The 26,490-nt window shown below is 39.8% G+C and overlaps 1 protein-coding gene across 3 annotated transcripts in view; it reads left to right on the top strand.

The window, feature by feature from the left end:
- Positions 1-26,490, top strand: part of LOC125914581 (disks large homolog 2) — a 780,669-nt gene that overhangs the window by 417,324 nt on the left and 336,855 nt on the right. For all 3 annotated transcript variants that reach the window (XM_049619999.1, XM_049619993.1, XM_049619986.1), the window contains one exon: positions 21,589-21,745. In XM_049619999.1, the coding sequence (XP_049475956.1) occupies positions 21,589-21,745 (157 nt within the window). The remainder of the gene's footprint in view (positions 1-21,588; positions 21,746-26,490) is intronic.

Below are 26,490 nucleotides of genomic sequence, written 5' to 3'. Positions count from 1 at the left end.
CATCTACTGAAATACCATCTGCTTTCCTTTCCACCTCACTAATTTCTACCCATCCATCAAGGTTTAGCTCTAATTCTATCTTCTCCATGACTTCATCTTTTTTCTTTAATGCAGAGATTTCTCATTACCCACAGCACTCATTTGGACTTAACATATGTGGCCTTGCATTTTTTGATTTATTATTTTTATGTGGGACTATTTGTTTTCTAAAGGTTGTAACTTGTAGAGGAAAAGGAAGTAAGTTCGCATTTAGTGAGCATTTGCTATGTGATCCTAGCACTTTATATCTTACTTCAGTTTACCCTCACAATGCCATAAAATAGATATTATTCACAATTTACAGCTAAAAAAATAAGATCAAAAAATGCCAACAGGGTCACCTAGCTATTAATTGATAGGACTGTTGTTCAAGCCTAGATCTACCTAGGCCCACTGCCCATAGTCTTTTCCAGTATCACACTATGCCATACTATCCCCATCTAATAGAGTTCTTTTTTTTTAATCTCACACAGTACCATCCATACTCAGTATCTTTGTGGTGACTATTTTGCTAAAGTCAGCCTAACCTCTATATCATAAAGTCTATAGCATAGATCCTCCCTCTGTAATGTGAGATTTCTTGTATATTATCTTCACATCATGTCCTCACAATAGCAGTTCAACAAAAGCCCTTTATCTTTGTGTGTCTAGATGATGTCCATTAATCTGCTTGACTGATCAATTGACCAAATTAATTATCTGAATGTGAAGCATGTATTGTGTTATAGTCTTCTAAGGAGCTATATCATTTAGATAAAAGACATCAGTCATAATCAACCTGCAGTTTTAAAGTCTTTTTGGTTGACCTCCAAGCCACACCTTTGCTATGCCCCTTCTTTGTGCTTATACTAACACACATCTTCCCATCCTGCTGAAAAGTCTCTTTGATCTCCTGTCACTCTCCTGTTTCTTAGCATTGCTCATATGAATATAGTTGCATTTGTGGAAAAATAAAGAAGAGGGGGCACAGGAATACTAGCTGGCTCTTTATGCATGATCTCAGAGAATAACAGTCCCTTATTGGATTATCATGTTTTTGGATCTGTGCCTTAGCTACATGCTCTGAAACTGTTTTTGTCATTGTATTCATAGGCAATCAAGCTTATATGGTATTATTTCAAATTACTAATGTACAATAGGAAATACATCTGTTCAAGATGCTAGAATGTGCTAATTAACACATTTACTCTCATTAGTAAAAGTACTATAGAAAACCATTTTTAATGAGCATGTGTCTTGGTGAGCCTGGACTCTGAGAGAGGGAAATCAGCCAACCAGATGACCTTAATTACTAGCGTCATTATGCTACAATGGCCACATAAACCCACCTTGTGGGTTACCCCAACCAACCAGCATATTCATATATATCAGTGAGCTGGAGAATGCCTCTAAGGCACAATGCTGGAGCTACATTGCCACATCTTTTCCCCTAGCACCCAGGAAGAATTTCCCTCTATTCTTTTCCTAATTTATTCAGTTTTATGAATTGTATTCATATAGTATAACTTTTTCCACATTCAGACATACTTTGATTAGTTCGCTAGGTTCTTGCTTTGAGCTAAAGTTTGGAGTGTTCTGTGAATTCTATCCCTATAGTATAACTTCTTCCACATTCAGACTTGCCTTGATTAATTTCCCTGGCCCTTTCTTCTTGCTTTGAGCCAAGGTCAGGTCAGCTATGTATCCTTAACATCATTGAGGTGATAATGCTTTTGTGCTTTATCCTTTTGTTTAGGGTATAGCCTCCCAGGGGCCTCATCTTGTTCTGGGGTCTCTGATCTAACCCCCATCTCTGGGTCCACATGGTCCTATTCTGCAGGCTACCATCAACTTGGGCACTGGAACACAGGCTCTTTGGGAACCTGTACAAGCTCTTTAGTCTCTACCAGTCTCAGTATCTGCTTCCTTTTCTTGTGTCCCCCCTCCATTTTTGGCCTCTGAGTATTTCTCTTACCTATTTGCCAGCTTATCCAGTCATTTAAAAATATTTTATAAGTATTCTATTCACAATTTTTAGTTTCTTTGTAATGAAGAGGGTTTTCTGGACATCTAATCTGCCAAATGGTTGGAAATAGAATCTCAATATACATTTTTCTAAAATACTTTTCTGTCTTCTAGATGTTTTTTGTTCATTGTCATATCTGAATTTTACTACTTTTCCATGGAGCAAACAAGTTATGGCCTTAGCAAGGAACCTGTTCCACAGAGGACATGTCTGGGTTCCCACAAATCTCTAGATAGGTGGTAATAAAATTCAATATCATTTTTCTCAATGTCTTGCTTATTGTTTCTTTATTCATGAAGTATATTTTGCGTGTGTATCTCATATATTCAGCTTCTTCTATTTTCCCAAATCACAAAAATAAATAAACCATGGTCTTTATTCTTCAGAACCATTCAGATTCACAGTATAGCTAGACAGATAAAAAAAGTAATTTTAGTAACAGCGGTGAGGGTAATAGCAGTGAATGGATCAATGAAAGGACAATGTGGTTTCAAAATAGGAGATGTGGTCAGGTATCTCTAGAGGAGAGGGTGGATAAGGTAGCAGAGAGAAAGAGATAGCACCTGGCTTCATGTCTGAAGGCCAAGGAGAAGTTCATTAGCTGAGGATAGCAAAAGAAGACATTTTCTAGCCAAAAGAACAGCTTGGGCAAAGATGAGGCAGGGAACAAGCTGGTGTGACAGGCCCTGGTTGACAGTTTTGTGTGGCTGGAACGTATCTGGCTGGAACATTCACTAACAGTTAAGTTAGGGATCAAGGAAGTAGGTGGTCAAATGATAGGGGACTTTGAATGTCATGCTTAGAAGTTTAGACTTTATCCTGAGAGCATACAGATTCCTGGAAGGCTTTTGAGCAAGCGGATAGCATGGTCAGATTTGTATCTTAGAAGGATGATTGGAAACAGTTTCATAGTTTACTTCCCCCTACACCACACAGCCTCTCATCGTGGATGTTTGAGAGTTGACTGAAGTGATCCATAGACATCAGAGGTTCAGAGCTCAAGCAACATCCCACCAATGGCCACAAGAAAGCCTTCAGGTTTAAGTAGTTATTTCCCTTTTTGAATCCTAAACCCCCTTAAACTATCTGGTTTAAGGAAGAAAAAAATAGTCCATAGCGCCCTGCTCCCCTCTTCTGAAAACATCCTAGCTGGTTTTTAGCAGCCTCTGAGACTCGACCTGAACAAAATTATGCTGCTGCTGATCTGCCATAGCTGGAAGCAAATCAGGTTGGCATCTCTCCAATTGTTCAGCATCCAGAGCTTTTATAATTATAAAGGCTTTTTACATCACATTAAAAGAAAAATAAAACTATATAAATGAATGTAGCATATTTCATCCAGGTGATGATAAAAGGACAAAATCTCTTTAGAAGAAGATTGGTTGTTCTTTCTCTTGGCTGCTCTAGCTCATTGCACACATTTCGGGCCTAGCACATGTCCCTTCCTGGTTTTTTATAACTGTGTGTTACATGGGGCTCCTGCCATGCCAGGGTCCTTAATATTTGTGTTCACAGTGTCTGACACAAATGATGTACTCTATAGATATCTGTTTATTGAAAAGTTGGATGAATAATTAAATATTTATTTTTAAGTGGATAAATAAGTTAAAAAAAAAAACTGGTATTATGAGTAGGCAGCCTTCATCTTCTATATATTCCAGACCTAAAATCTAATGTGAAACCTGAAAGTAGCAGATAGTGAGTGCCTATTCTCTAGCATATTTTGGGTACAAACAAACAAATGGCATGGTCCCTGCTCTCAAGTTGATTACTCTAGCTGGAGAAGTAGACAAGCATACCAACCCAGTATGATAAGTGTTATGATAGATACATGGAGAATGCTGGGGAGGCTGAGGATAGCATCAGGGATGGCTTCCAGAAGATCATGATCCCTGAGCTCAATCCTGAATGAGGAATGAGAATTAGAATCTTGTTCCACTGATTATATATAATGATGTATGATAATGACTATTACTGGGTGCCTAGGCCATCTGAATTCTGGATGGTGAATGACAGAGTACATTAGAGTCCAGATCATTTCAGTGTGAAAAGTATTACAAGTCTTTATATATTGGTGGTGTGGTCTCATTTATTCATTCATCAGGTGTTTATTGAGCACTCATCTAGGTGTATTGGGATGTGTTGAAATGTAAACCATGACATCATTTCTTCAAGAGATAATCTTACTGGAAGCCATAGTGCCCTCGCACATAAAATACTTCATAGAAACACAGGGCATTATATTCACAGACCCAGAGTCATTGGCGTAGGCAGTAAACATGCAGAAGTGAGAGCTGAAGCTCAAAATGAAGAAAGGGATCTTTTAACACATCTAATATAAAAGGAAAAAAAAATAAGACAAAGAGAAAACAAAATAAGATAAAAGGAAAAGATCATCCAGAAGGAGAGAGTTTGAAAAGAGGACAGAGGTGGGGCTGAATGTGGAATGTAAATCAATATGAAGTTATAGAGAGTTACCATGAGCCAAGTACCACACTGAGCACCATAGAAGAGACAAACATGAAGGAGACATTGAATGTGCTATGAAACTGTGAACAGTGCAGAGTGTCATTGGCAGCCCATAGCCGGAGCTACAACAGAAACATGTATGGTTTGACCTGAACCATACTTCTAATTTTTTTTTATCATTATCGACTTAAATTTCTGGAAAATTTGCATCAAAATCTAGACTATTCACTTACCTTTATAAATTAGAGAATCTGGCAGTACTAGTCAGTGTTTCTGCTTCAAGCACTTGTCCAGAGTTGAGCAGAAACATCCCTTTAAAAAGAATGTATTCTCCAATTGGCTAAAATCCCTGCTTAGTCTGCTGCACTCATTTGTGTTACCTGTCCTATCCCTGTGGACTTTAGATTTTGCCATTTCTGATTAAAATCTAGAAAAAAAGGAAAGATATTTACATAAATAATTATAATATGAAGTAGACGGTAAAGAGGGATCTAAAGCACCGTGGAAGTTCATTCATTCATTCATTCATTTATATATTCATTCTGTCATTCAGTAACTGTTTCCTGAGTCCCTGCTACATCTTGCTATTGCTGAAGTAGCCCAAGTGCCTTGATTTCTGGAGTTCACAGTCTACTGAGGGAAAAGGATACATTAGCAATAGCTACACAGTGTGATAAATGCCATATTAGAGTTATGTATACATAGTTTACATTACAGTTCACTCCTGATGCTGTCCATTCTATGAGTTTGGACAGATGTATAATGACATCTATCCATCTTTATAGTATCCTACAGAGTAGTTCCACTACCCCAAATCCCCTGTGTTTCACCGATTTATCCCCCTCTCCACACAACCCCTGGCAGCACTGATCTTTGGGCCATCTACATAGTTTTGCCTTTTCCAGAATGTCATATAGCAGGGAATCATGCAGGATGTAGCCTTTCCAGGCTGGCTTCTTTCACTTAGTAATATGCGTTTAAGATTCCTCCATGTCTTTTCCTGGCTTGTTAGATCATTTCTTTTCAACGATGAATAAAATCCCATGATCTGGATGGACTACAGTATCTATTCACCTATTGAAGGGTATGCTGTGTCAATGTAGGTTCATCAATTGTAGCAAATTTACTACTCTGATAGGGGATTTTGATAGTGATGGAGTCCATTCATGTGTGGGGACAAGAGGTTTAAGAAAAATCTCTGTACCTTCCCCTCAGTTTTGCCATGAACATAGAATTGCTCTCTAAAAATCTGTCTTAGAGTGGACCAGGAGGAAGATGGTGGCATAGGAGGACACTGGACTCACCGTGTCCTGCTGACCACTTAGATTCCACCCACATCTGCCTAAATAACCCAGAAAACGACCAGAAGACTAGCAGAACAGACTCTCTGGAGCCAAGTGTAGACGAGAGGCCCACGGAAGAGGGTAGGAAGTGGGGAGAGGCGGTGTGCACTACATGGACTGGCGGGAAAGAGCTGGGCCAGTGAAGGGGCAGCCCACCTGGCAAGGCAGAGCCCCCGAGTCTGGCTTGCAAAAGCGGAGGAGCTGGGCGGAGTATGTTGTGACAGCCAGCAGGACTTGACATCTGGAATGTTATAAGTCAACAGCTCTGCTCCGAGAGTGGGAGGGCTAGAGGACAACGGGAAGAAGAGTTGAGCCCCAGAGGACAGAGCTCAGCTTGGCAGGGAACAAAGGCACTCACCAACACCATCTTCCTCGCCCATCCCCCAGCCAAAATCCCAAAGGGAACCAGTTCTCCTCACAGAACTTGCTTGCACCTCACAAACACCCAACGTTGTGCTTCTGCAGATCCATCCCTCCGATGGGTCTGCCTCTCTCCCATTGCCACAGGGCCCCTCCCAAAGCGGACCACCAAAGGCAAAGTGAGCTGAGTCTGCCCCTCCTACCCCTGTTAACCTTGCAGATCCACCCCGGCTAATACGCCAGATCCCATCGAAGCAGAACCACAAGCCTGGCAGTGTGCAAGTAACCCAGACAGGGGCCACACCACTCCACAGTGAGTCCTGCCCTGTGAGAGGGGAAGATAAGGTACACACCAGTCTGACTGTGGCCCCAGTGGTGGGCTGGGGGCAGACATCAGGTCTGACTGCGGCCTCACCCACCCACGCAAGTTACTCCAGACAGCACAGAGGAAGAGCCCTGAAGTTCCCTGCCACTCCAGGGACTATGCAAAATGACAAAACAGAGATATTCTTCTCAAAGGAAACTCCAGGAAGTAGCAACAGCTAACGAACTGATCAAAAACGATTTAAGCAATATAGCAGAAAATGAATTTAAAATAATAGTCATAAAATTAATCACTGGGCTTGAAAAAAGTATAGAGGACAGCAGAGAATCTATTACTACAGAGATCATGGGACTAAGAAACAGTCAGGAGGAGCTAAAAAATGATATAAATGAGTTGCAAAATAAAATGGAGGCTACCACAGCTCGGATTGAAGAGACAAAGCAGAGAATAGGTGAATTAGAAGATAAAATTATGAAAAAAGAGGCAGCTGAGAAACAGAGAGATAAAAAAATCCAGGAGTATGAGGGGAGAATTAAGTGACACAATTAAATGTAATAACATATGCATAATTGGGATTCCAGAGGAGGGAGAGGGAAAGGTGCTGAAGGTATATTGAAGAAACCATAGCTGAGAACTTGCCTGATCTGGGTAAGGAAAAAGGCACTGAAATCCAAGAGGCACAGAGAACTCCCTTCAGACGTAACTTGAATCGATCTTCTGCATGACATATCATAGTGAAACTGGCAAAATACAAGGATAAAGAGAAAATTCTGAAAGCAGCTAGGGATAAACATGCTCTAACATATAAAGGGAGGCTGATAAGACTAGTGACAGATTTATCTACTGAAACTTGGCAGGCCAGAAAGGAATGGCAGGAAATCTTCAATGTGCTGAACAGAAAAATATGCAGCCAAGACTCCTTTATACAGCAAGTCTGTCATTTAGAATAGAAGGAGAGACAAAGGTCTTCCCAAACAAACAAAAACTGAAGGAATTTGTCACCACGAAACCAGCCCTACAAGAGATGCTAAGGGGGATCCTGTGAGACAAGGTACCAGAGACATCACTACAAGCATGAAACCTACAGACACCACAATGACTCTAAACCCATATCTTTCTGTAATAACACTGAATGTAAATGGACTAAATGCTCCAACCAAAAGACATAGGGTATCAGAATGGATAAAAAAACAAGATCCATCTATTTGCTATCTACAAGAGACTCATTTTAGACCTGAGGACACCTTCAGATTGAAAGTGAGGAGATGGAGAACTATCTATCATGCTACTGGAAGTCAAAAGAAAGCTGGAGTAGCCATGCTTAGATCAGACAAACTAGACTTTAAGTTAAAGGCTGTAACAAGAGACAAAGAAGGGCATTATATAATAATTACAGGGTCTATCCATCAGGAAGAGCTAACAATTATAAATGTCTATGTGCCAAATATGGGAGCCCCCAAATATATAAAACAATCACAAACATAAGCAACCTTATTGATAAGAATGTGGTAATTGCAGAGGACTTTAATACTCCACTTACAACAATGGATAAATCATCTAGATACAGGATCAATAAAGAAACAAAGGCCCTGAATGATACATTGGATCTGATGGACTTGACAGATATATTTAGAACTCTGCATCCCAAAGCAACAGAATCTCAAGTGCACATGGACATTCTCCAAGATAGATCACATACTGGGTCACAAATCAGCCCTTCATAAGTATACAAGAATTGAGATCATACCATGCATACTTTCAGATCACAATGCTATGAAGCTTGAAATCAACCACAGGAGAAAGTCTGGAAAACCTCCAAAAGCATGGAGGTTAAAGAACACCCTACTAAAGAATGAGTGGGTCAACCAGGCAATTAGAGAAGAAATTAAAAAATATATGGAAACAAACGAAAATGAAAATACAACAATCCAAACGCTTTGGGACGCAGCGAAGGCACTCCTGAGAGTAAAATACATCGCAATCCAGGCCTATCTCAAGAAACAAGAAAAATCCCAAATACAAAATCTAATAGCACACCTAAAGGAAATAGAAGCAGAACAGCAAAGACACCCCAAACCCAGCAGAAGAAGAGAAACAATAAAGATCAGAGCAGAAATAAACAATATAGAATCTAAAATAACACTGTAGAGCAGATCAATGAAACCAAGGGTTGGTTTTTTGAAAAAATAAACAAAATTGATAAACCTCTAACCAGGCTTCTCACAAAGAAAAGGGAGATGACCCAAATAGATAAAATCATGAATTAAAATGGAATTATTAGGTAGGATAGGAAGATGGCGGCCTAGGAGGACCCTGGACTCAGCACGCGTGCTGACGCTGATTACTTAGATTCCACCTACACCTGCCTAACTAACCCAGAAAACCACCAGAAGACTAGCAGAACGGAGTCTCCGGAGCCAAGCGCAGACGAGAGGCCCACGGAAGAGGGTAGGAAGGGTGGAGAGGCGGTGCGCGCTGCACGGACTGGCGGGAGGGAGCCGGGGCGGAGGGGCGGCCCGCCGGCCAAGCAGAGCCCCCAAGTGTGGCTTGCAAAAGCGGAGGGGCCGGACAGAGTGTGTTCCGACAGCAAGCGCGACTTAGCATCTGGGAGGTCATAAGTTAACAGCTCTGCTCGGAAAGCAGGAAGGCTGGAGGGCAAAGGGAGGGAGAGTTGCTGAGCCCCCGGACGGCAGAGCTCAGCTTGGCAGGGAACAAAGGCACTCTCCAGCGCCATCTCCCTCGCCCATCCCCCAGCCAAAATCCAAAAGGGAACCAGTTCCTGCCAGGGAACTTGCTCCACGCAAACACCCAACGCTGTGCTTCTGCGGAGCTACCCCTCTGGCAGCGGGTCTGACTCCCTCCTGCTGCCACAGGGCCCCTCCTGAAGTGGATCACCTAAGGAGAAGCGAGCTAAGCCTACCCCTCCTGCCCCCGTGCACCTTGCCTACCCACCCCAGCTAATACACCAGATCCCCAGCACCACAAGCCTGGCAGTGTGCAAGTAGCCCAGATGGGCCACGCCACCCCACAGTGAATCCCGCCCCTAGGAGAGGGGAAGAGAAGGCACACACCAGTCTGACTGTGGCCCCAGCAGTGGGCTGGGGGCAGACATCTGGTCGGACTGCAGCCCCGCCCACTAACTCCAGTTATACACCACAGCACAGGGGAAGTGCCCTGCAGGTCCTCACCACGCAAGGGACTCTCCAAAATGACCAAACGGAAGAATTCCCCTCAGAAGAATCTCCAGGAAATAACAACAGCTAGTGAACTGATCAAAAAGGATTTAAATAATATACAGAAAGTGAATTTAGAATAATAGTCATAAAATTAATCACTGGGCTGGAAAACAGTATAGAGGACAGCAGAGAATCTCTTGCTACAGAGATCAAGGGACTAAGGAACAGTCACGAGGAGCTGAAAAGCGCTTTAAACGAAATGCAAAACAAAATGGAAACGACGACAGCTCGGATTGAAGAGGCAGAGGAGAGAATAGGTGAACTAGAAGATAAAGTTATGGAAAAAGAGGAAGCTGAGAAAAAGAGAGATAAAAAAATCCAGGAGTATGAGGGGAAAATTAGAGAACTAAGTGATACACTAAAAAGAAATAATATACACATAATTGGTATCCCAGAGGAGGAAGAGAGAGGGAAAGGTGCTGAAGGGGTACTTGAAGAAATAATAGCTGAGAACTTCCCTGAACTGGGGAAGGAAAAAGGCACTGAAATCCAAGAGGCACAGAGAACTCCCTTCAGACGTAACTTGAATCGATCTTCTGCGCGACGTATCATAGTGAAACTGGCAAAATACAAGGATAAAGAGAAAATTCTGAAAGCAGCAAGGGATAAACGTGCCCTAACATATAAAGGGAGATCTATAAGACTCGTGACTGATCTCTCTTTTGAAACTTGGCAGGCCAGAAAGGATTGGCACGAGATCTACAATGTGCTGAACAGAAAAAATATGCAGCCAAGAATCCTTTATCCAGCAAGTCTGTCATTTAGAATAGAAGGAGAGATAAATGTCTTCCCAAACAAACAAAAACTGAAGGAATTTGTCACCACGAAACCAGCCCTACAAGAGATGCTAAGGGGGATCCTGTGAGACAAAGTACCAGAGACATCACTACAAGCATAAAACATACAGACATCACAATGACTCTAAACCCGTATCTTTCTGTAATAACACTGAATGTAAATGGACTAAATGCGCCAACCAAAAGACATAGGCTATCAGAATGGATAAAAAACAAGACCCATCTATTTGCTGTCTACAAGAGACTCATTTTAGATCTGAGGACACCTTCAGATTGAGAGTGAGGGGATGGAGAACTATTTATCATGCTACTGGAAGCCAAAAGAAAGCTGGAGTAGCCATACTTATATCAGACAAACTAGACTTTAAATTAAAGGCTGTAACAAGAGATGAACAAGGGCATTATATAATAATTACAGGGTCTATCCACCAGGAAGAGCTAACAATCATAAATGTCTATGCGCCGAATACCGGAGCCCCCAAATATATAAAACAATTACTCATAAACATAAGCAGCCTTATTGATAAGAATGTGGTAATTGCAGGGGACTTTAACACTCCACTTACAGAAATGGATAGATCATCTAGACACATGGTCAATAAAGAAACAAGGGCCCTGAATGATACATTGGATCAGATGGACTTGACAGATATATTTAGAACTCTGCATCCCAAAGCAACAGAATATACTTTCTTCTCGAGTGCACATGGAACATTCTCCAAGATAGATCATATACTGGGTCACAAAACAGTCCTTCATAAGTATACAAGAATTGAGATCATACCATGCATACTTTCAGACCACAATGCTATGAAACTTGAAATCAACCACAGGAAAAAGTCTGGAAAACCTCCAAAAGCATGGAGGTTAAAGAACACCCTACTAACGAATGAGTGGGTCAACCAGGCAATTAGAGAAGAAATTAAAAAATATATGGAAACAAACGAAAATGAAAATACAACAATCCAAACGCTTTGGGACGCAGTGAAGGCACTCCTGAGAGTAAAATACATTGCAATCCAGGCCTATCTCAAGAAACAAGAAAAATCCCAAATACAAAATCTAATAGCACACCTAAAGGAAATAGAAGCAGAACAGCAAAGACACCCCAAACCCAGCAGAAGAAGAGAAATCATAAAGATCAGAGCAGAAATAAACAATATAGAATCTAAAAAAACTGTAGAGCAGATCAACGAAACCAAGAGTTGGTTTTTTGAAAAAATAAACAAAATTGACAAACCTCTAACCAGGCTTTTCACAAAGAAAAGGGAGATGACCCAAATAGATAAAATCATGAATGAAAATGGAATTATTACAACAAATTGGACAACCTGGAAGAAATGGACAAATTCCTAAACACCCACACTCTCCCAAAACTCAATCAGGAGGAAATAGAAAGCTTGAACAGACCCATAACCAGCGAAGAAATTGAATCGGTTATCAAAAATCTCCCAACAAATAAGAGTCCAGGACCAGATGGCTTCCCAGGGGAGTTCTACCAGAAGTTTAAAGCAGAGATAATACCTATCCTTCTCAAGCTATTCCAAAAAATAAAAAGGGAAGGAAAACTTACAGACTCATTCTATGAAGCCAGTATTACTTTGATTCCTAAACCAGACAGAGACCCAGTAAAAAAAGAGAACTACAGGCCAATATCCCTGATGAATATGGATGCAAAAATTCTCAATAAGATACTAGCAAATCAAATTCAACAGCATATAAAAAGAATTATTCACCATGATCAAGTGGGATTCATTCCTGGGATGTAGGGCTGGTTCAACATTCACAAATCAATCAATGTGATACATCACATTAATAAAAGAAAAGATAAGAACCATATGATCCTGTCAATTGATGCAGAAAAGGCCTTTGACAAAATCCAGCACTTTTCTTAATAAAAACCCTTGAGAAAGTTGGGATAGAAGGAACATACTTACACATCATAAAAGCCATTTATGAAAACCCAAAGCTAACATCATCCTCAATGGGGAAAAACTGAGAGCTTTTTCCCTGAGATCAGGAACACGACAGGGATGCCCACTCTCACCGCTGTTGTTTAACATAGTGTTGGAAGTTCTAGCATCAGCAATCAGACAACAAAAGGAAATCAAAGGCATCAAAATTGGCAACGATGAAGTCAAGCTTTCGCTTTTTGCAGATGACATGATATTATACATGGAAAATCCGATAGACTCCACCAAAAGTCTGCTAGAACTGATACATGAATTCAACAAAGTTGCAGGATACAAAATCAATGTACAGAAATCAGTTGCATTCTTATACACTAACAATGAAGCAACAGAAAGACAAAGAAACTGATCCCATTCACAATTGCACCAAGAAGCATAAAATACCTAGGAATAAATCTAACCAAAGATGTACAAAATCTGTATGCTGAAAACTATAGAAAGCTTATGAAGGTAATTGAAGAAGATATAAAGAAATGGAAAGACATTCTGTGCTCATGGATTGGAAGAATAAATATTGTCAAAATGTCAATACTACCCAAAGCTATCTACACATTCAATGCAATCCCAATCAAAATTGCACCACCAGCATTCTTCTCGAAACTAGAACAAGCAATCCTAAAATTCATATGGAACCACAAAAGGCCCCGAATAGCCAAAGTAATTTTGAAGAAGAAGACCAAAGCAGGAGGCATCACAATCCCAGACTTTAGCCTCTACTACAAAGCTGTCATCATCAAGACAGCATGGTATTGGCACAAAAACAGACACATAGACCAATGGAATAGAATAGAAACCCCAGAACTAGACCCACAAACGTATGGCCAACTCATCTTTGACAAAGCAGGAAAGAACATCCAATGGAAAAAAGACAGTCTCTTTAACAAATGGTGCTGGGAGAACTGGACAGCAACATGCAGAAGGTTGAAACTAGACCACTTTCTCACACCATTCACAAAAATAAACTCAAAATGGATAAAGGACCTGAATGTGAGACAGGAAACCATCAAAACCCTAGAGGAGAAAGCAGGAAAAGACCTCTCTGACCTCAGCCATAGCAATCTCTTACTCGACACATCCCCAAGTGCAAGGGAATTAAAAGCAAAAATGAATTACTGGGACCATATGAAGATAAAAAGCTTCTGCACAGCAAAGGAAACAACCAACAAAACTAAAAGGCAACCAACGGAATGGGAAAAGATATTTGCAAATGACATATCAGACAAAGGGCTAGTATCCAAAATCTATAAAGAGCTCACCAAACTCCACACCCGAAAAACAAATAACCCAGTGAAGAAATGGGCAGAAAACACGAATAGACACTTCTCTAAAGAAGACATCCGGATGGCCAACAGGCACATGAAAAGATGCTCAACGTCGCTCCTCATCAGGGAAATACAAATCAAAACCACACTCAGATATCACCTCACGCCAGTCAGAGTGGCCAAAATGAACAAATCAGGAGACTATAGATGCTGGAGAGGATGTGGAGAAACGGGAACCCTCTTGCACTGTTGGTGGGAATGCAAATTGGTGCACCCGCTCTGGAAAGCAGTGTGGAAGTTCCTCAGAAAATTAAAAATAGACCTACCCTATGACCCAGCAATAGCACTGCTAGGAATTTACCCAAGGGATACAGGAGTACTGATGCATGGGGGCACTTGTACCCCAATGTTTATAGCGGCACTCTCAACAATAGCCAAATTAATGGAAAGAGCCTAAATGTCCATCAACTGATGAATGGATAAAGAAATTGTGGTTTATATACACAATGGAGTACTACATGGCAATGAGAAAGAATGAAATATGGCCCTTTGTAGCAACGTGGATGGAACTGGAGAGTGTGATGCTAAGTGAAATGAGCCATACAGAGAAAGACAGATACCATATGTTTTCACTCTTATGTAGATCCTGAGAAACTTAACAGAAACCCATGGGGGAGGGGAAGGAAAAAAAAAAAGAGGTTAGAGAGGGAGGGAGCCAAAACATAAGAGACTCTTAAAAACTGAGAACAAACTGAGGGTTGATGGGGGATGGGAGGGAGGGGAGGGTGGGTGATGGGTATTGAGGAGGGCACCTTTTGGGATGAGCACTGGGTGTTGTATGGAAACCAATTTGACAATAAATTTCATATTAAAAATAAATAAATAATAAATAAATAAATATATAAATAAAGTAAAATAAAATAAAAATTTGTCTTAAAAAAAAAAAAGAAAGAAGAGAGAGTTCTGGTGTTTACTACCTGTGTGAACATAAGCTGTGTGTCCAAAGCTCAACTAGCTTAGACAAGTTAACTTGTGTAAGTATCAGTATAATAGAATTTGTAATTCTTCACAAGGTTTTCATCCTCTAACAGAAAAAAATGTAAACACTTTAAAATCTATAGTTTAATGTAACAGGTTATTAGTGTAAGAAGTTTCAGTTAGGGGTGCTTGGCTGTCTCAGTAGGAAGAGCATATGACTCTTGGTCTTGGGTTCATGAGTTCGAACCTCACTTTGGGTATAGACATTACCAAAAAAATAAATGAAAACTTTATAAAGAAAAAAAAGTGTAAGTTAGAAAAAGTAAATCATTTGGAGTTTGTTTAGGATATTCTATTTGCACACCATTTACAGATTTATTTCTTTGTCATTTCCCCTCATTATTAAACTAAATATCAAAAAGGCATCATAATTACTGTGATATAAAAATTCTATTTTAAAAACAGTATTTAAATCCTGCAAGTTGACAAAATTCCACATAATTTGGTTTAAAAGACTTGTCCAGGTAAAATAAATAAAATGTAGTCACTCAAGAATTATATGTTTTGTGTTCAAGGGTGACTAACAAAATTCCCCCCGATGGTAATGGGGAGTTTGTTTCATAAAGATCTTTTAAAGCTGTATTTTCTCTGAAGAGAGTCACTTAGCATACTAAACATGTAAGGACAATCCTTACTTCCAAAAGAATCATCTTCTCTCCCATTTTACTATTAAAATACCAAGTTTTCTCCATGAAGCTTTCATTTTTTCATTTCTGATAAAATCATGAGCAAAAGAAATCTTTTGCTTTCCTCTTGGCTTTGTATGAAGTGCAAATATGATGCAACATACAGCTTTTATGTCTGAGAAACCTGAGGGGGAGATGAGAGACTCTTGCACACTAGAAAATGAACCTGTCTAAGGAGGGCCATGTCTGCCTAACTGTTGCTATGAGACAAGGTTAAGAGCCAGTGTTCACAGAATGTCTGTTTTTTTCCTATAAAATAATAAATCTATACAATTTTAAATGTAAGCAACAATTCAAAAATTTGTAAACACTGGGTCACATTAAGCCATTATCTTTCTGATTTGCAACCTCTGGAATATATCATACTCTAGACTCTGGGATTTTGAGTGAGAAAAATCTGTGTCTTAATCCTGCCTTTGTTAACTTACTAAAATCAGTAAAAACTTGGAAAGCAGTCTCATTTCAATAATGTAAAAAGTTTTCTTTCCCTCTCTCTCTGCCCCTTCCCTACCGGATCGATCGATCTCTCTCTCTCTCTCTCTCTCTCCTAAATAAATAAACATTTAAACATAAATAATTAGGGTGCTTGGGTGGCTCAGTCAGTTGAGCTTCCAACTTTGGCTCAGGTCATGATCTCGTGGTTGATGAGTTCGAGACCCGCATTGGGTTCTATGCTGACAGCTCAGAGCCTGGAGCCTGCTTTGGATTCTGTGTCTCCCTCTCTCTCTGCCCCTCCCTTGCTCATGCTCTGTTTCTCTCTGTCTGAAAAATAAATAATCATTAAAAAATATTTTTAAAAATAAATAAATAAATAAATAATAAAATGAATACTTATACACTTGCCATCTAGATTGCACTTTTAACATTTTACTTCACTTATTCTATAAAATATCTATCCATCTATCTATCCAATCATCTGTCCATCTTCCTTTTTGGATCAGTTTCAAAGTAGTTGCATGTTGACATCTCTGTGCATCTCTCATTAGATTGTCTTGAGGAAAAGAAGACATCCGGATGGCCAACAGGCACATGAAAAGATGTTCAACGTCGCTCCTTATCAGGGAAATACAAATCAAAACCACACTCAGATATCACCTCACGCCAGTCAGAGTGGCCAAAATGAAGAAATCAGGAGACTATAGATGCTGGAGAGGATGTGGAGAAACAGGAACCCTCTTGCACTGTTGGTGGGAATGCAAATTGGTGCAGCCGCTCTGGAAAGCAGTGTGGAGGTTCCTCAGAAAATTAAAAATAGACCTACCCTATGACCCAGCAATAGCACTGCTAGGAATTTATCCAAGGGATACAGGAGTACTGATGCTTAGGGGCACCTGTACCCCAATGTTTATAGCGGCACTCTCAACAATAGCCAAATTATGGAAAGAGCCTAAATGTCCATCAACTGATGAATGGATAAAGAAATTGTGGTTTATATACACAATGGAATACTACGTGGCAATGAGAAAAAATGAAATATGGCCTTTTGTAGCAACATGGATGGAACTGGAGAGTGTGATGCTAAGTGAAATAAGCCATACAGAGAAAGACAGATACCATATGGTTTCACTCTTATGTGGATCCTGAGAAACGTAACAGAAACCCATGGGGGAGGGGAAGGAAAAAAAAAAAAAAAAAAGAGGTTAGAGTGGGAGAGAGCCAAAGCATAAGAGACTGTTAAAAACTGAGAACAAATTGAGGGTTGATGGGGGGTGGGAGGGAGGGCAGGGTGGGTGATGGGTATTGAGGAGGGCACCTTTTGTGATGAGCACTGGGTGTTGTATGGAAACCAATTTGACAGTAAATTTCATATATTAAAAAATAAATAAATAAATAAATAAAAAAAAGATTGTCTTGAGGAATAAATGGAATGATGCACATAAAGCATCAAAGATAATATCTAGCACATAGATAACCCTTTCTCTCCATCTATGTTTACTATGTATAACTTGAATGTCATTGGTTGTACTAAGAATGTGTGTTTTAAACTTGAGTGAAGAGGAATATTTCTACAACTTTTTCTTCAAGATCCTGTTGGCCCCTACCTTCAAAATGTATCCAGAATCTGGACTTCTGGTTGCAGTCAAAATACAGTATCCCCTTTCTCTCTAATCATCCCTCTTATTAAAATACACGCACACACATGCACATATACACACACACATACGCACACACAGCTTAAGACATAATAAAACAAACAAACGTGGGAAGACTCTACAAATTGGAAATCAGTAAGACCAGCTCAGAGAGGAGTGATACTGTGGTGAGTTTCTTAAATTTTCTTTTTACTTCCTATATGTCCTGGATGGAGCCCTGGAGACGCCTTCACCCTGGCACCCCTACCAATAAGGACAGACAAAAAAAGCCTCAAGAAAGCCTGCAACCCGTATCCAAAAGATTGGGAAAAGGATAGATTAATAGAACAGGGAGACTTTTGATAATACTTCCCTAACTCTAGCCAAACACCAAAGGCAAAACCCTCACTGCAGTGCCAGTGGACTGTGCAGATAGCTAGACATCTGGCCCCATTAGGGGAAGCCAGGAGAGGCAGTTCTAAGATGACCCTGGACTTCCTCCACTGGGGTGATGTCAGTGGGCCAAATAAAAGCTGAACTTCCACCCCTATCCAGCAGCAAACAGGCAGAACAAGGTGACATGCTAGTTGACCTCCACTCCCCACTTGGGGGCTGAACTTGCACCTTCATCCAGCTGCAACAAGCCTGGAACGAGATGGCGCTCGTTAGTATTCCATGTCCCTACTCCTGGTATTGGTGGGGACCACCAGGGAGCTGAACTACTGCTGGTCAGTGGCATTGAGGTAGAAGGGGGAAGAGGGAAGCAGTGCTAGTTGGCAAACCACTTTCCCCAGTAGGGTAATGAGCTGAACTTCTAGCCACACTCAGAGGCAAGGAGGCAGAACAAAATGGCTCAAGGCAGTGCTAGTCAGCACCCTATTTCCACTCCCCCATTGGTGTCAGTGGGCCCATAGGGAACTGAGTTTCAACCCCCACTAAGTGGAAATGAGGTAGAATGAGTGGAATACCAGTTGGTACCCCCACTTTCCTCCTTGGTGTCACCAGGGACAAGTAAGAAGCTGAATATCCATTTCACTGGCATCTGCAAGTTATTCCTAAATTGATCTACAAGCTGAAAAAAACTAAGGTTAAGTAGAATATAGTATTTTATACTGTAATACCCAAGTGTCCAGTATATAATAAAATAAAATCACTTCTTATTCCAAGAACCAGGAAAATCTCCAACTGATGCCAACCCTGAGATAACATAGGAGTTAGAATTATTTGACAAGGATTTTAAAATACCCATCATGCTTCACTAGGCAATTCCACACAGACTTGAAATAAATGGAGAAAAAAATGAAAGTCTCCACAAAAGAAAAGAAGATAGATAGATAGATAGATAGATTTTTCAGCTTTAAGATCCATTTGTTATATATATAACAAATGGATCTTAAAGCTGAAAAATATAAAAACCAAAATAAAAAAAAACTCATTGAATGGGGTCAAGAGCAGAATAAATATGACAGAAGAAAGAACAGCTGAATCTGAAGATAGGAGGATAGAAATTACTCAGTCTGGCCACAGAGAGAAAATTGACTGGAAATATACCCACTGCCTACCACTTCCTCTAATACTACCCTCAGCCAAGTCACTCTTTTGCCTGCATATAGCAATTAGCCACATAACTCATCTTTTTCAAATGTTGCCCCTTGAATATATTTTATGCCAAAGTAACCATTTAAAAATATAAATCAGATCAAGTAATCTTCTCAGTGTTCCCTATTTCTGTCAGAGTAAAACTCAAAGTTTTAGAATGGTATACAAGGCCCTACAGGATTTATCCCCTGTTGTCTCTCTGCCTGTGGTAGGTGAAATTCTAAGATGGCCCCGTGATTTCTACCCCATGATGTTACTCCCACAGTTAAGTTACCTTATATGGGAAAAAGAATTTGCAAGTGTAGTTAAGGTTACTAATCACTTGATCCTAAAGTAAGGAGATTATCTGGGTGGGCCTAACAATATCACACATACCATTGAAAAGCAGAAAGTTAAATCTAGCTAGTTGTGGAAGAACAAGTCAAAGAAACTCCAAATGAGAAAAGGATTCAGTGTGCCATTGCCAGCTAACAAGGAATGTGAGTAGCCTCTGGGGCCTGAGAGAGACTCCCATCTGGTGTCCAGCAAGGAAACAGGGAGCTCAGTCTCTTTGATGGCTCTTTTTATATGTCATCTTGACTGGGCCACAGGGCACCCAGGTATTTAGTCAAATGGGGCAGGGATGTTTGTTTTGTGTATAAACTTTCTGAGTACCTGGAACAGTTCCTGGTATAGTAGTGCTTACAGAGTATTTGTAGAGTAAAATAAATTAACTCTATGTCGAGCTATTTTTGACTTAATGCATTGCATTATAATATATTACTTAGAGTCCATGCTGTATGTGCATTTTACACCCTTCCTCAAAATTAGGCCAAACATAGATATATAATGCATTGCTTTGTGCATGGGAATGTGATAACAAATAACAGATTCTGTGTAGTCATTAGTATAAAAAAAATACTCTTTTTTTATACTAGGAGGGCTCTTTGCCATTTTTACATCATTAAGGGAAACTTTAATGACTGAAACTGGGATTTTGGGGAGAGGATGGTAGGTGATACAAAAGTGCCTTGGTCAAACCCAAGACTTAGAGAATACATTTTTTTTTTAACTACTAATAAGAATATAGAACTAGATGTCTTCTAGCTCCCTTAAAATTCTATATTCCATAGTTATCTACCCTCTACACAAACTCAACTAACTAATGACTCAAGATTTTTGTCTCTCATCTTTTTGCTGATGACCCTCAAATCTGCATTTGCAGTCTTCTCTATGGATCCAAATTCCTAACCTTTGTCTCTAATCATTTCTGAACACCGCATGGATGACCCACCATCACCTGGAATTGAGCATGTCAAATCATACCCATCCTCATGATCCTGGATTCCAGTTCTCCCTCCTTTTTGTCAATCACTTAGCTATCATTCCATCTCTCCTCTACTGTGTAAGTTAATCTCTGGACCCACTATTTCTCCTTTCAGATTTACTCTCTCACATTGCCCTTTCATTTCATTATCACTACTGTCACCCTTGTTCATGCTCTCACTTTCTCACATTTGGATTACTTAGTCAACATCCTAACTAATTTTTCTACCTCCCATCGTATCAACACTCTCCTCTCCAGCAATCCTACATAAGACTGTTTGTTAATGCTCCTAAAATGGATTTAAATATTCTTGGTGCCTCAGAATCTTCCAATGAGTCTTCACTGCCTACAGAGTAAATTTTAATTGATAGTCGAACAAACATGTAAGATATTTCATGATAGGACCTATTCAGACTAGTCTCTTGTCCCCCAGATTCTCTCCCCTTGGGATGCATTCATCCTACTGAGTGCTACTATGGTGCTCAATAGAAGAACAAATGAGTGGGGGGAGTGAAATGGGTGAAGGTGGTCAAAAGATACAACCTTCTACTTTTAAAATAAATAAGTCCTGGGGATGTCATATACAACATGGTGCTTAATGCTGTATTGTATGTTTGAAAGTTGCTGAGAGTAGATCTTAAAAGTTCTTATCTCAAGAATAAAAAATTGTAACTATGTGTGGTGATAGATGTTACTCAGACTCCTTCTCGTGATCATTTCATGATATACAAATATCAAATCATTACATTGTACACCTGAAACTAATATAATATTATATGTCAATTATGTCTCAATTTTAAAAAATACAAGAAAAGATGTTTTAAGCAAAGGAAAAGTAGAAGTAAAGCTAGTTTAAGAAAATGTTTTGGAATTAAAGGATGACCTTGCATGATATTGCATTTTTGTAGTGAGGAACTCAGACATCTGCCATGAAATCAGCATTTTTCTTGGAGTACTAATGTATCTTACGTTGACAAGATAGGTAGTGAGTTGCTGGTATCAAATATCTCAATGAAAGTAAAATCAACCTAAATCTTGAGTGGGTCACCCCGTGAGCTCTGTTTTCCACTTGTTTCTTCAGGGAGCCCCGCAAGGTTGTCCTGCACAAAGGCTCCACTGGCCTGGGCTTCAACATCGTGGGCGGGGAAGATGGAGAAGGTATTTTTGTATCATTCATTCTGGCTGGTGGACCAGCAGATCTGAGTGGGGAGCTCCAGAGAGGAGACCAGATCCTATCCGTGAGTATTTCTTCTTAATCTTCATCCCTCCATATCTGACACCATTTGAGAAAAATTCACTTTCAATTATGACTGCAGAAGCATCTTAATTTAAAAGGAAAAATGGCTGACAGCATTATGGCTTTCAGTACATGTTACAGTTTAAATGGTGTTAAAGTGTTTGATGCTTATTACTTACTTCCCTCAGATATAGGTAAAAGTGCTCATGTTTTCATTTAGGTTTCCTGAGACATACTTGTGTCCAATAGAACATTGAGAAACATGCCTTTTTAATGTTTATTTAGTTTTGAGAGAGAGAAAGAGAGAGTGCAAGCAGGAAAGGGAAGAGAAAGCGGGAGACACAGAATCCAAAGCAGGCTCCAGGCTCTGAGCTGTCCCCACAGAGCACGGGGCTCAAACGCACGAATCGCAAGACCATGACCTGAGTCAAAGTCAGTTGCTTAACTGACTGAGCCACCCAGACACCCTGAGAAGCATAACTGTTTAAGGTATATTATTTTTAATGCAGACCTTTTTTCCAGATCCATGACTGTACTCTAAAAACAGCATTTTTATAAGCATATTGTTTGTTGCATATAACTATATATGAAAATATATAAAATACGCAGTTGGGTGCCATTGATAACTGGTAGCACACACCATTTACCTAAATACAAGAATTACCAGCAACAAGTTATTAAGCACTTATTGTTAACTAGGCACTTTATAAAAGTGATTTTTGATTCTCACAATCTCCCTGAAATTTATTACCCCATGTTTGATGAAAATAAGTTTCAGGGACACTTGGATAGCTAATTTGCTTAAGCATCTGACTCTTGATTTTGGCTCAGGTCATGATCTCACCTGAGATCACCAGGGTGAGTTCAAGCCCTGCGACAGGCTCTGTGTTGACAGTGTGGAGCCTGCTTAGGATTCTCTCTCTTCCTCTCTCTCTCTGCCCCTCCCCTGCTTACATGTTCTCTCTCAAAATAAATACACAAACTTTAAAAAAAATATTTGAAGAAAATAAGGTTCAGAGAGGTGAAGTCAATGTTTACCTAACTAGAGACAGTAATAGCTGGGATTTAAATATTCAGGTTTGTTTGTTTGTTTTCTTAAGATTTTATTTTTAACTAATCTCTACACCCACCATGGAGCTTGAACTGACAACCCCGAGATCAAGAGTTGCATGCTCCACTGACTGAGCCAGCCAGGCATCCTTAAATATTCAGTTTTAATGCCCATGGTATGTGCTTTCTTTTTCCTCCTTCCTTCCCTTCCCCCTTCCACCTTTCCATCTGTCTTTCCTCCTCCTTTCTTCTCCTTTCTTTTATTGAAATATTTATTAACTGCCTCTTTCCACTAGATAAAGCTATCTTTCTGGTATAAACTCTGTGACAGGTAGTTATGTCCATTATGAGTGTTCATGACCATACTGAAATTTTGGTAACCATGCAAATGATACTGGGAAATAATCTAAGGAGCTAGTTCTTATGGCTGAGTTTATGGTTCATAACTCAATGAAGCACTTAGTTTGTGGTTTTACTGTGTGCTTAAAAAAACTTATCTTTGTTTTATAGCTGTGATTTATAGCTAGGATTTTCCAAGTGACCTTATTTTTGTTAGCCATCATGCCTTCTCCACTTTCCCCTCCAGACACATATGATTTACCTGTATAATATAGTCAATTGGTCTGAGTAAAGTGTCCAATGGTCTGAATGGATGGCCTTGGTTTATATGTTCCGGTAGTTCTCCCACACATTAAAGCCTTTGCTTATTCATTAGCTAGCAGATGTCTGGATGGATAGGGTATGTGAGAAATAGGGTAAGGTCCCATGGCAGGGTCTCATTCTGCCATCCAAGAGCCAAACATCACCCCTTCAACTACTCCCCTCTGCATATTTCTTCTACACTTAAATGATATAGATCTATATAAATCTGTCTTCCTCAACTTACACCGGGGTTATATCCTGATAATCCCCTTGTAAGCTGAAAATACTGTAGTCAGAAATGCATTTCTTAAACATGCTCACAACACTTAAATTAGCCTACTTTTGGGAAAAATCACCGAAAAGAAAGCCTATTTTATAATATTTTGTAAGTGTTGTCTATCTCATGTAAATTACTGAATACTGTTCTGGAAGGGAAAAACAGAGTGGTTATATGGGTGCATAATTGTTGTAAGTGTATCACTTGTTCACCCTCATGATGGCGTGGCTGAATGGGAGCTCACTGGCCAGCATCACAAGAATGTGTACCCCATATTGCTAGTTTGGGAAAAGATCGAAATCCAAAATTTGAGGTACAGTTGCTAGTGAACATGTGTCACTTTTGCACCATCGTAAAGTTGAAATTTGTTAGGTCAAACTACAACTAACTCCAGGACTATCTGTATAAGATGTAACTTACCTTCGTTGACTTGTCTTTCTTTACTAAGTGGCAAAAGCTCCGTGAAAGTAAATTATCTTATATCTTAAATTATCTCATTTAGCATGTGAATGGTACCTTAAAGTCTCCCTAACAATGCTGATTGAATGGAATAGTGTTGAGTAAGTATGGTGATTCTTTACAATGTCACTGTAGCCTAGCAGGTGGACTCTAAAATTCTGTGTAAAACATACTTAGATATTTTCCTCACCCTGGATCAAAATCTGTAGCCGGAAACCACGCTGTTACTTCCCCACAGCCAGCATTCACATTGGCACAGCACTTCCCCCCCAACACAAAGCACTTTCACATGCATTAATTCTAGGGGTCTTCAAAGCAATTCTACATGTCACTATAAGTTATTATTACTCTCACTTTCTACATCAGGAAAAAGCGATTTAGAAAGGCTGAATGAGGGGCGCCTGGGTGGCGCAGTCGGTTAAGCGTCTGACTTCAGCCAGGTCACGATCTCGCCGTCCGTGAGTTCGAGCCCCGCGTCAGGCTCTGGGCTGATGGCTCGGAGCCTGGAGCCTGTTTCCGATTCTGTGTCTCCCTCTCTCTCTGCCCCCCCCCCGTTCATGCTCTGTCTCTCTCTGTCCCAAAAATAAATAAAAAACGTTGAAAAAAAAAAAAAAAAAGAAAGGCTGAATGATTTGTCCAAGCTCCATAGCTACTGACTATGATGTTGGACTCAAAATCAAGTCTCCTGACCCCAAATCAGTGTTCTTTCTCCTCATAGCACAATCTCTCTTCAAAACCTGTCAGTGATCTCATTCAACACCTTCTTGTCTCATTCAGCACTGCTCTGTGTGCGCACGCACTCGGGAGCACACAGAACTATAAAATTTTTTTTAAATGTTTATTCACTTTTTGAGAGACAGAGTGTGAACAGGGCAGGAGCACAGAGAGAGGGAAACACAGAATCCAAAGCAGGCTCCAGGCTCAGAGGTGTCAACACAGAGCCCGATGCAGGGCTTGAACTCATGAGCCATGAGATCATGACCTGAGCTGAAGTCAGATGCTTAACCCACTGAGCCACCCAGGCACCCTGGGAGCACACAAAACTATAAAGAGCTAAGACTTCCATGTTACTTTTGAGTCGATCACTATTATAACAAGTGTACCCTTATAACCACCCAATGCCTTGTTATGTTCATTTTTTAAGTAAGCTCTATGCCCAGCATGGGGCTTGAATTCACAACTCTGAGATCAAGTGTCACAGGCTCTACCAACTGTGCCAGCCAGTCACCTCCTTATTATGTTCATTTTACAGGTAAAGAAACGGAGTCAAAGAGATGACATTAGGCTCTGTTTAAATGAAAAATGCATGAAACCGTAGGTTTTATTTGTTTTAACTTTTAGGCATGTGGTAGAAAAAGGGATGAGCTAATAATCTTATGACTCAACAAAGAAAATTCATAACTATTTCTGTTTTCAAAAGGAGATGTATCCATTTAAATATTACTGCCAGAACCACGAAAGAAAAGAAGACAACAATCAGAATTACAGTCTTCTTAGAAATTACATTTTTCAGAACATTACAATAGTCTCTGACATTCAGATATCATATCCTTTCTTATGTATAACATTTGCAAAGACAGTTCAATGATAAAAATATTAGCTGTTTTTTGCAATTGAAAGGAAGAGGGAACATTTCCCTTTTTTACCTTGCAAAAAGACATTTAAACTCTGGCTAGAAATCACCTAGTTTCAAGACCCAGTATTGGAATTTCATTGGTTAACACTGAAAGAAAAGAATAAGCAAATTTGAGAAGCTCAAATGTTACAATATGGAAAGGAAACAGCAGAATGGAATTATTAACAATGGAATATGGAGGATATGATATTTTGCCTCTACAGCTGGCACAAGATATAAAAGGACAAGCTCTAACTTCCTGGAAAACACAAGAACAAAAACTCTGTATAGCAATCAAGAGTTAAATACAAACTCAATGCTTATTACTAGATTATGTAAGGTTATTTTGTAAATAACTTATGCTAACAGTAATGTAGTTAAGTTCAGAGAAGAAAACTTGAATCCCCAGGGAGGAGAGCTGTGGGAGTAGGTCTCTGTCCTCAATTGGTGTTCATTGAGAAGACTTGAATACGAGATAATTACCTTTCTAATCAGGGGCAGAATGTCCATTCTTGTTTTCCAGAACTATTCTCCCTCACAGACTATACAATCTTTAGAGATAACTCATTTCATTGATGACGTACTATGTGACAGATTTTTGTAGCAGGATTTGAGATCTCAGGAGATGAATGAGATAAACATCCTGATCTTAAAATGTTCACAGCCTAAAAGTAAATATATCAATATATCTATTATATGTGAA

This window comes from Panthera uncia, chromosome D1 (genome assembly GCF_023721935.1).
Source record: "Panthera uncia isolate 11264 chromosome D1, Puncia_PCG_1.0, whole genome shotgun sequence".
Lineage (NCBI taxonomy): Eukaryota > Metazoa > Chordata > Mammalia > Carnivora > Felidae > Panthera > Panthera uncia.
Note: the sequence above shows the minus strand (reverse complement) of the source record. Positions and strands in the feature narration are given on the sequence as shown.